This window comes from Colius striatus, chromosome 6 (assembly GCF_028858725.1).
Source record: "Colius striatus isolate bColStr4 chromosome 6, bColStr4.1.hap1, whole genome shotgun sequence".
Taxonomy (NCBI): Eukaryota; Metazoa; Chordata; class Aves; order Coliiformes; family Coliidae; genus Colius; species Colius striatus.
The window spans coordinates 2797492-2809546 of record NC_084764.1 but is presented as its reverse complement, the minus strand read 5'-3'; the positions used below and the strand labels follow the sequence as shown (position 1 = coordinate 2809546).

General features: G+C 37.6%; 1 protein-coding gene across 2 annotated transcripts in view; it reads left to right on the top strand.

Moving 5' to 3' along the window:
• TTBK2 (tau tubulin kinase 2) overlaps window positions 1-12055 on the top strand; it is an 82721-nt gene that overhangs the window by 35646 nt on the left and 35020 nt on the right. For both annotated transcript variants that reach the window (XM_061997895.1, XM_061997894.1), the window contains exons 7-8: window positions 10601-10666; window positions 11249-11341. In XM_061997895.1, coding sequence (XP_061853879.1) covers window positions 10601-10666; window positions 11249-11341 — 159 coding nt within the window. The remainder of the gene's footprint in view (window positions 1-10600; window positions 10667-11248; window positions 11342-12055) is intronic.

Below are 12055 nucleotides of genomic sequence, written 5' to 3'. Positions count from 1 at the left end.
TTTACAGGAGCATTGGATCTGTTTGTGTTCACTGAAGCCTGTTTTCTCATCTTGCTGACATGCTTTTCTACCTTCCTGAAATGGCTACAGAATTAAGTTAAAACCAGCTCTATCTTCCATGAGAAATTAAATTATTCTCTAGAGTAAATTGATGTTATTACTGGAAAAATTGCTCCTAAGACTTTTGTACACAACAAGCAAACAAAGCCTGTGCTTTAGGACCACTTAGTACAACTTGAGTGCATCTATCTTTTTTCCCTTTGTGAGAGCAATGATTTCTTGAACTCTCATTTGCTCGTTCTTTATTCCTAGAGAGAAGTTTCAAAGTGAGATGTTTGACACCTGAACTAGAACAACAATGTTTTATGATTAATTTATGATGTACTGTGAAATAAAATAAGGTTTATTTCACTGCTTTGCTGCTTCTGCTGTTGTTTACCATGAGTAGTGCTTATTGCCAAGTTCACAACAAATAAAGCTACTCAGGTTCAGTCTGCCTTGAATAGTGGTTCATATAGTAATAGATTGAAATTGGTTTAATTTCTAGTTAATTAATGCATATTTTATATCTACAAATCCTAATATAATCAAGTTTGCAATGACAATTATGTAGGTAGATCAGTCTGCAATTGAAAGAAATTGTTTAGCTTACCTTTACTCAGATATGTTGCCATCCAGAATTAAAAATGGCTGTAATTATGCCTTCAGAACTAATTTATATTTTCTCATACCCCTATGTGATAACAACATACTGAAGGAAGAAGGAAAGAGGAAACAGAGGCAGGTGAATAAATTGTTGGAGAGAGAAAGCCAGTAATTGAATTATTGATGTAGATAAGAATTGATTACTGCAAAGCAGAGTAATTAGAGTTTAATTGTGGGGAGACTCTAATCCTCAGGCAGATACATTTAGGAGGATGCACACTTAGTATATTTATGAGATTTGTAGTCTACTGCTTATTGCTTTTTGAGAGTGTTGTCAAAGGGTTATTTTGCCTACCATTTTGACACCCATGAAGGTGGGTGTCAGAAGGTTGGGACATCTGTTTTTTCTATAGCAGCCAGCAACAGGACAAGGGGTGATGGGATGAAGCTGGAACACAAACAGTTCCGCTTAAACGTAAGAAAAAACTATTTCAGTGTTTGAGTGAGGGAGCCCTGGCACAGGCTGCCCAGAGGGGTTGTGGAGGCTCCTTCCTTGGAGGTCTTTAAGACCCACCTGGACATGTTCCTGTGTGACCTGATCTAGGTGAACCTGCTTCCGCAGGGGTGTTGGACTGGATGATCTCTAAAGGTCCCTTCCAATCCCTACCATCTTGTTATTCTATGATTTAGCTTCCCATGTTCCTAGTGATAACTGAAGTAAGTACTACTGGGATTCTGGGTTTTTTTCTTGAGACAAAGAACAAATGATTCCTTCTGAATGCAAATCTAACTTTGTACAGCGTTCAGTTTACGTGTCTCTATTTACTTGGTGTTAATGGAAAGTGAAGATGTCAGCTGTGATACAGAAATAGAAAACCTGGAGGGCCAACGTCTGAAGGGCACTTGCATTCTTAACATCATCAGTACTACAAGCTAGCCCTTGTGCAGTTGTCATCACTCATGTTCTCAAGTGAGTGTTAACCACGATTGTTCTTTGAGGTGCTATTACATTTAATGTAAGAAAGCCAAAACTAAGAAAAAAGGAGCTGCTAGTCTTTGCTTTTAAACAGATGAATCTTTCAAAATGAGTTTGAGGTCATAATTCTTTAAAAATCCATCTTGTATTATCACAGGCCTAAGTTTTGGGGTCTTTTATGTGCACTTCAAGTTACAAGTAACTGAATTGTGTTTGTTTTGTAGACAAGATAATGTAACACATCTGCAAGCTGAGCTGAGGAAGCTAAGGAGAAAGACAACTACAAAACTATCCATAAGAACGTGATATATAGATAAAACCTTTTTAACTAATATGTCAGTGTTTTCCTACATGTATATAGGTCTTTCTGACTGGCAGCCTAAAGAATTATTCAGATTAACAGCCAGTCCCTGAGTCTGCTGATTTGGACTCAGCAAAGATGAATGAAGGAGAAAAGTCCTTTCTGCTCTGTTTGGTGCTTAGTTTGGAACGTGATATTCCTCTTGGACTCGATTTTTGAGATCCCTTCAACCCTTGAGATTCTGTGATCCTGACTAGTGGGTTAAAAGGTATTTCAAAGTGCCTTTTTTGTCTGGAACTGTTCTATCTTTTATAAATGAGGCTGTTTAGGTCAAAGGAAGAGATAGTCTATGACTGCTTTCCCCCATGTCCCCACCTTTCCTCCTGCCCCTTCCCAGTGACTAGACTTTAGGTCACTTTTCAGTTGTTTTTTAAACAAAACTAAGGACTTCCACAGAGTTGGCACCCTCACACGCTTGTTTAGCAGGGTGTTAGTTTCAGGTTTCTAAACTTACCCATATTTAGTTGAAATAAGTAGAAAATCTAACTTGTATCACTTCAACATATAATAGGGAGGTTTACAATACTTCTGTCTAACTGGATAGAGACTTTTTTTTTTCACCTGGAGATTTGAAATCAAACCTTACCAAGCTGGGAAGCCCTGGTTTTAGAACAACTAGGAAAATAGAACGCTGGTTTTTTTTCCTGATTATGCTTTGCATTAAAAGTCACAAACCACTTACTCTAAACATTAACAAAAGTATTCAAGTTCAAAGGAGACAGTATATCCACCAAAACTTTCTGAGGAGCTCATGCTTGTACTCATGCTTTTACCTAGTCACCTGCCAGTAACCAAATTGTCTCTGACTCCTGCTAAAGCAGAAGATAAACCAGCTGTTGTACAGTGTGACCCTGTGAAAAATGCAGTGAGAGCAATTGTGAATGCAAATGTTTAGGTCTTTTTATTGTCCAGGGAAGCAGGTACAAACCTGTTCACATCAAGTGATGAACATCTTGTTCTATTCAGGTATTTATGTACAGAATCAGGGAACTGCTGCTTGCTTTTCTTCAGTGCCCTCAGGTTCTAAGGATTTTTCAGGAAATGGGTTTTTATCTTCAAGTTTCACTTTAGGATGACAGATGGTGTTCTGGAAATATACTTTAAGAAGCTGAATCCTTTAAATGTTTTTAAAAGAAATCTGAACAAAAAAAACACAAAACAAAACAACCACCCCCCAAAACAACACTCCCCCTCCCACCCCTGCACAGGGTGCTGCACATAATGTGTTGGTAAGAATCAAAGCAGAATGTTAAATACATTTTGGAAGCTTTCAAAGTTATTCCAGTTAAATTCAGGTATAGAAGGTATAAATTTCTTGTTTATTCTTTTGTTTCATCATGAAAATATGGGAATGGTTATGCATTTGAATTGAATGGTGTTTCTTTCTTGTAATTGCTGAGGAGGACTAAAGAATAGTTCCATCTTATTCTCCCTTACCTCCTGTCATCTTGGCAGAAGAACTGTAGATCGTTTATATCTGAAAGAGAATATATCTTTTTTTTTATGGCACTGAAAGAATGGAAAGCTATATCCATGAAATGCTTTTTATGATGGGCAAAAAATGTGGCATCATTTTAAGAAGTGAAGGAGCAATGGTGAAGCTGCACTGTTGTAAGAAAAAAAGATCACTGCAAATCATTTGTCCTCTCCAAAAGCAATTTGGACCCTTTCCAAGTAAATGCTGTTATAGTCTGATCTGCAAACACTGATATTACTTTAAGGAAAAAAAGTCTCTAAAGTGGTCTTTATTTGCCCCAGTGCCACTGGTAATGTAGAATTTATGTCAGTAACTACTCCTGAATAATAACCTTGACTGTATGCATTTATTTATAAGTAAGAGTCTCCATACTGGAAGTTGTTCAAGAACAATTGCTGAGCATTGCATGGAGATTAAAATTTGGGTTAAATTGAGACTGCCTGTGACATTCAAATTTTTTGCAACACGTGTGTCAACTCCATAAAATTGTGAAGTTTATCAGGTTCTGGCTTTATTTAAAGAGCAGGAGGATACATTCTATCTTCAGCAGTTCCTTGATACCTTGTCTGTTTTGACTGACACGGATTAAAGCAGAACCCAAGGACAGCTAGGACATGTTTGATGAGTACAGTTTTATGTGGCAGTGGATGATGTGAAAAACAATTAAATGGTACAAAAAAGTTCCAGGGAGCTGTTTCAAGCCATAGTGCTCCACATTAAGCATATAATAAATCGTTGGCTGGAATGTTAACTGGCCTAAAAAGACCTGTCTTCCAAACCTGACTAAAACCATTGAAAGCCATATGTTACAGGGTAATGGCCTGTGTATTTTGTTAAGTGTACTGTTCAGTGGCTGTTTCATCCTGTTGAGAAGCATTTTGTTACTGGCGTTTACCTTATCCTATCTTTTCTCAGTGATGTTCTCTCTCAGTCCCTAACAGTGCATTAAACAAGGATGTGAGTAGTTGAGGATTGAATGTTCACACCTAAACAAGTAAAACCATATTTGTTTTTCCTCTTGAAATGATCCTGTCTTCCTCAGCTATACTGCCAGTCTCATATTTAACATGTATTGTCACCTGCAGTACAATTTTTGAGCCACTCTGCTTCATTTCACTTTTACCTTCAAGTTGTCACCAAACCATTTTATCTTCTCACTGAAACTTAGGCAAACTTGTCTAAAGTTTACCCACGTGCCTTCTCTCTTCTGATAAAATTTCCATCAATCCTAAGGTCATTTCCTTGTCATTTATTGCACAATTCCTTTTTAGCCTCATCTGTTCACCGTCACTCTTGTGTGAGCAGAGTTTTCTCGAGTCATGTCTCACTAATAATTGCACTGCTGTGTAGTTAGGCTGCTGTTGTCTGGGCCATGAGTGAGGAATGTGACAAAGAAGTGTTTCTGCAGTTGTAGGTGCTATAGTACTATACACCAAATGTTACAAGGAGGAATTGGAACCTTAAGGTAATCTTGTTTTATCCTTCCCTTGCATCGTTTCCTAATCTGTTCTGTAAAACACAAGAACTTGAATAGTTCAACATGCATTCTCAAGCTCAGTCTGGAGGCACCCAGTGACACAGAGCAAGAGCTCTGTAACTATGCAGGTATGGCACAGGAAGCATTCAAGAGCCTTCCAGTGCTCTCATGTGGCTCTAATCTGTTAAAGCTCAGCAAAGAGTTCTCTTTGTTATGGCTGTACTGGACTAATAACACCATTACCCTCTCCTTCTTACTGTCATGGAAATTCAATTCATGGGAAGGATGACGAAGGAAGCAAAATGTGTGTTAATAAGTTCCCATCTTTGTAATAGTCTTCTAAAGCTTTTACACATTAATATACTTTAGGCTTTTCATAAGTTAACTCTGAATAAACAAACCATTATCTTGCAACATAATTTTTTTGAGTAGGGAAATGCCAGAAAGTTATTTTTCCTCCTCAGCATTTGTATGAAAATTCTGCATGATGTATTGGACACAAAGCCAATGGTTATTAACCAAAGACCTGCACATGCTTAAAATTTGGCAAGAGAAGTTCCCAGGATGAAATGACTATAACTGGGCAATCCTAAAAACAAGATTGTTTTTATTAACTTCTACCTTATTTGTCTAAGAGAGACAGACATTAATGTGGAGGCGCTGAACACAATGAAGTAATATCAGGCATTAAACAGCTGTGTAACTTGCAGTGGACCCTCCCTATCAGATTCTATCAACTAACATTTACCAAGTCACTGTGGATTCCACTTAGCTGTTCAGATTTTCTCTTATTCCATATCAAGACTGTGATTGGATTTCACGGAACAAGGGAGATGGATGGATCAGAAAGTGCAAGGGAAAAACACGAGGAGGCGGAGAGGAACAAATGATGGCTGAGTATTATTTACCTGCCCCATTCCATCTCTCCGGCAGAAATAAAGATAGATGTTGAAACAAAGAATAAGAAACATTTGGTGATCAGCTCAAAGGTGTCAGGTAAATGCCTTGGTGAACTTTACATCTGGAAGTAGTTCAGCTGTATTGGTATGAAGCTTTGTGTGGGCTATCTAGCTTGGAAAGATCACTGTGCTCTGCCAGGAGCAAAAGTAGTGTCTGTCTCTAAAGCACTGCCCAGGGGCAGCTGCAGATTCTTCTAATCTATATAAGAGAAGGAAGAGGACATGGCAGGGAAATGGGGTGTGATGCAACAAAGCTAAATAATGTTCAGTTTCTTCTTGTTACTGGTTTGACATGATGGAATAAGTTGGCAAGTTGCAGCTTTAGCTTGACACATAGGACAGGTATGTTAATTGTGTGTTTTGAGATCAGCCTCCAGGCAGCCACGTCTCTTCTCTTGGGCATTTCCTGGGAATGTTCAAGAGCTGGTACTGTAAAAGGTTAAAAATAAATAATAGTTTTGTATGGTACTCTCTCTAAATCACCAGAAAAGCAGAGAATGGGCAATAATTTATAAACAAAGGAGATTTAAAATCTTTAGTGTGTAAAGCTTCTTTTATTTGGATAATGTTGTTGCACTGCTTGGATGTTTTACAGCAATTAGCAAAATCAATTCAGCTATTCTAGCAGAAAGAAAAATACAAGAAGTAGCAATAGAGATGTGTGTGAAACATCAGCTGCCAAACAGAATGCAGTAAGCTTCTGAAAATGGACTTGGAAGTGATTTGCTGTATGATCTTTGTTTCTAAAATAAATATTTTTATTAATAAATAATGATTCAAAAGTAGTGTTGAGAGGACTAAGGTGATTTTTTTGGAACCTGATTATACCTTTCTATTATAGCCCATTTCTGCTTTTCCATGTCTATAAAAATGAAGTTTTATACATATTGCTGTTGTAGAACAAAGAAAATGTCTAAAGAATTAATAGTTTAAAACTATATTTCCAGCATTTCTTCACTGAATCTGCATCTGTCAGACTAGATTAGATTATTTTTGGAAATAGATGAGGTTTGCAAGATTTCCTTCTGAGTTATGAGCTAAGCATTTGCTAGTTGATAGCTTTCTAAAAAATGATCTACTTGAAAGAAAAAAGCTTTGTTTCAGTAAATGGAGCACTGTTGATGAGGCTAAGATGAATTGTTACAGCTTTATACTTTATAGCTTTCAGTTCTGCAGCTGAGGAAATGGTTATATAACAACAAAGCCATTTAATGCAAGATGTAAACAGTCTCATTCTTAAATAACCCATACATACTCCTTAATTCTTTCCCTCATGTCATCTAAGCTGACAAGATCTGGAGCCTAATTCATCTTTATTTTATCTTTTTTTCCTTAAATCCCGAGGGAGACTGAAGAAAATGTAGGTTTTTATGTCAAAATGTCCTGCATGGAAATAGTTATTTGGTGAAAGGACTAAGCCAAGAGCCCTTTGTTTTATTGCTTTCGTAAGGAGGAATCTGTATGAGTTGAAAGAATCATGACATGGAATCATAGAATGATGGGGGTTGGAAGGGACCTTTGAGATCATCCAGTCCCACCCCCCTGCAGAGGCAGGTTCACCTAGCTCAGGTCACACAGGAACATGTCCATTAGTCATTTGAGTCTCTGTTTCTGCATTTGTGATGAATAGATGGGGAAGACAAGGGAGACAGTTTGGGGAAGTTTGTTGCAGACATAATTTTTGAATAAAGAGATGAAAATTAGTGTTGTATTGAATTGTCAGTTTGCAAAAGTTTTTGAATGCATAGCTGAGAGATACCTACCAGTGATACCCCTATGAAACCACAGCATATAGCTCTGTTAAACCTGCTTGCTGGTGTAACACTGTTATGTTTGCCTGCCACAACCTTCTTCAAGGACACAGAGGGAGATTATGTAAGGCACAATCCTATCATGTGTACGTGTAGCATCTTCAGCATCCACTGAACATGATCCTTGTTTGTATTTCTGACAAAGAAGAGATGCAGGAACTTGGTGTTACAGAGACTGACTGCTTGTGTATCCGTAGTGGTGGTACAAGGTGAAAAAGGCAGGTAGGGAGTTACTGTAAAAGATGAAATAAAAAGAGCATTGCAAATTGATTTAAAAGGTAACACAAGTAGGATGGATATAGGGAAGTGAATGTGGTGTGATACAATTCTGTGTCATCTCTATGGAATCTTCTTGCAACAATTCAATGATACTGAAAATATGTGAAAATCGTGTGGCTGTTTCTTTGAGAAGAAGATTCTTTATGACTTGGTATCTGAGAGTTTTGGGTGAAAAAAAAAAAAGAACATTCAATCTGTTAGTATCCTGCCTGAAGGAACAGGTTGATAAATTGTTGAGATTTGAAAAAGATTTCATTCTCATGATACAGTACTTTATAATGATTAAGAGTATATTGGGGTTTTTTTTCACCTTTCCTGTGGTGTGCAGAAGACTGATATCATATCCAAGGAATCACTGAACAATTCAATTTAGAAATTCTGATATGTGATAGAGCTGTTCTGTCTTCTGATACAGCTGCTCTTTTATTTTCTCTAGAACTGAGTAGGGATGGGCTGTAACAAACCAAAAAGGAGTAATTTTCCCATTGTGATGTGATACTATCTTTGAAAAACAAGTTCTTCTGTGAATAGTGAACCTTACTGCTTTCCTGTGGTTTTATGTACTGCTTTCCTTATGCCCTCCAGATTCCTTAGTATTTTCATTTTCTTACTACATTCCACCTTTCTGAGCAGTACATGGTCAGTGTTTCAGGACTAGGCATGTGCTTCTCCAATGCATGCTGACTAACCAACTGATTGATATCTTGTAAGATGGATGTGAGCCATTTTAATTGATTTTTAATCGTCTCTGTGTCAAGATACTAATTCTGGTTCTGTCTTTAATCACCAATTTTCATTAAAGTTGAAGGAACTGAAAGTCTTTGAGAGCTGTCCTGTTTGTTTGAAATTAAAAGCTATTATAGTGGAAAGACAGATGGTTCAGTCCAGGAAAATTTGTTTCCTGGTGAAAACAGAAGCAAACGAAAACCAAACCAGAAACTTTCGTTTCTAATTCCTTCTGACCTATGGACTAAATTCTCTGATGAGTTATGAAACATTATTTAGAGTAATTTAAAAGACTTTAAAAGAAGTGTGTTATGCACATTAGGTTACATGAGACCTTGGTTGAAAATAAGTCTGTTGCTGGATTGATGCAACTCTTTGATGTATCATTAGAAATACTAAATATGATAAGTACAAAGCAATTAAAAATTAATGTCTCAGTTCTCAAAGAGCACTGGACTTCCTATAATGCAGAACAACCATAAAATTTTTACTTACTGAGGTAAGTAAAACAATACTCTGCTGTCTGGGGGAAGTTCTCTGCCAGAGCATTAGCTGGCTTATGTAGGTAGTCTTCCTCTTACAGTAATTTCTGTTCCAGCTTGTGATTTAAGAGGAAGAAGGACTGCATTTAGGGCAAAGCAAACATACATGTGGCACATGTGTGATTTTTTTTTTCACTGCAGTAAGTTCAGGCTTGTGACAGACACTTAGTAGGTTGTTATCACCTCCAGCCCACCAGACTTTTTGTCTGCCCATGAATCAGCCTCTGCTGATTCAGTTGCCGTTTTCAGCTTTCAGCTAGTGCATCACATGTGCGAAGTGAACACTGCAAATTGAAAGCGGAGTAGCTCGGGAGCTGGTTTGTGTATCAAAAGCTGCTGCCTTAGAGATGGTGATGCTCTTTATAGCACAGGCACTTGGAGTTCAATTTTCATTTGTCACCACGTGTCTGTTAGAACTCACAATAGCAACATTTAATTGTGGTGTTAGATGTTCACTCTGCTTGTTAACTAACTCCAGCTCCTCTGCTGGACCTAGGTAGCATAGGATCAGGCAGCTGCAATCAATTTTTGGAAATCACAACTTCTGCTTAGGTAGATCTGAGCCCAAATAATGTATCATACTGACAACTGGTAGGAGATGGATCAATAAGAGTTCTAAGTGCAAATGTTCTGTCATTAGCGTCTGAAGCGACTTTTACGTAGAGCTAAAAGTGTGGGTTTGAAGAGCTGTATATAGAATGAAAGCTGAGATGTATAATACATTGCATTGACAATTGTATTTCAACTGCTTGATCTTTCCTAACCCAGCTGATCCCTGAATTTTTAATTTACTTTAAACTGATGCTAACACATGCTAGGCATTAAATGGGGTTGCAAAGCCTATATCCACACAAAAGGGAAATGACGAGAAAGGAGGTTTCTGTCTTCAACAAGAGATGCAGTGGTAATGTAAGTGGCTGGTTCTCTACCCACCCCACTATGTGCTTTACAGCTCTGCTTTAGAGGCAGTACCAAGAAGGTGGTGTTCAGTGCTTGAGCTGGTTTCTCAATCCAAAACCTAAAGACACTTAAGTGTTTGCAAACCCACCTGGCTGAGTTCCTGTGTGCCCTACTCTAGGTGGTCCTGCTCTGGCAGGAGGATTGCACTGGATGATTTTTTGAGGTCCCTTCCAGCCCTTCAGATTCTGTGAAACACAACAAATAGATGGTTGAAAAAACGACAACATATGTCACTTCTGTGGACCCTACTTGGATTTCCACTGAGAACTTGTAGAAACACAGCAAATTAAAATAAACCTCAATAAGTCTCAATGCTATCTGTTGTGTCTCTGTACTCACCTTCATTTCTGACAGTGAGAATATTGTTCTTTTTCTGTTCTTTGCCAGCCACGAGCTGTCGCTGGTTTTCGAGGAACGGTACGATATGCATCCATCAACGCTCACAGGAACAGAGTGAGTATCTCAAATCTATATCATCTCCATCTCATCTAGCTGAAAGCAGCCAGTAATACAGTTACTCTCTATTTCCATTTGGATATGTGTAGAAACCACTATTTATAAACTTGGGGAAAGGATAATATGCAGTGGTTGAGGGTAAACAAAAGTTCTTGTTACAGAAGTAATAGTGGTTTGAATAGTTACCTTTGGTGTTCAGTTGTATTCTAAGTTAGTAAGTTAAAAAGGTGAAGCTACTGAGTTATAAAATAAATAATATTCACTCTATTGTCTTCAAACACTAAAGAAAACTGAATAAACAGCTTTTCTAGTGTAGAGGTTTGGAATGTGATTTTAACACACTTCAACTTCTCTTTTGTTTCTCTGGATCTTCTGTGGAAACTTTCTTCTTAAAAAACTTATTTCTTCTTAAAAGAGTTGATGGATTTAATTAGATGGGCTTGTTTTGCACCATTGACTATATTAGTTTATATATATATATAGTAATTTAAGTCTCCAGAGCAGTAAAGAATCTATATTCCTTTTTTTTCCTTATAGGCATTTGTAAGTTGCTTTAGAATAATCCCTTTTTCCCCACAGGAAATGGGTCGGCACGATGACCTCTGGTCCCTCTTCTACATGTTGGTGGAATTTGTGGTTGGGCAACTGCCTTGGAGGAAAATAAAAGATAAGGTAAACCTAGAAGTGAAACAGAAGAGCTTGAGGAGGGGGATTTACCTCTGATTGCAAACCAAAGCTGTGATACAAATTCCACTAAGAATCACTGGTTCATTAATTTTGATGTTACATTTTCCAGTGTCAGTTCTCGTTGATAGTGTCATGTAGAAAAAGCAACCAAATTTGATGAACTGTTTTAAGCAGGAAGTGGATTGCGCTTCTAGTTTTTGCAAATGTTTTAAAAGGCAAAAGTAAGTATGTGTACATGCCACTTTTTGCCTGTTTTCACTGGAGTACTTTATCTCACCTGTCACATATTTGGAATTTCTTAACTATTTGGTTTGTCAAGTGGCCGTTTCTTATTCACCATGAACAAAAGTGCATCAGTCATAGGCCATAATGCCTTTAGTCATCTATCACAGGTGAGGTATGCAAAGAAACAACATCTAATTAGCCTATTATTACTTCTTTTGAAATCAGATTTAAACAAGGTTACTCTCTGATGTGATTTATGCATGGGTAGGTGACAGCATGGTATATAGGGAGTGTCTCCTTTTTTGCTTGTGATTTACTCTTCTTAAATCTAAACAGGATTTACTAACCTTGTGCAATATACTGTGATAACTAAATATACACCAAAAGATGACTGAACTACACTTGATGCAACAGGGTATTTGAGTTTTTAAATAATGCTTTTCAGAAGGGTTGGGGTGTCTAAAGATAGTCCTT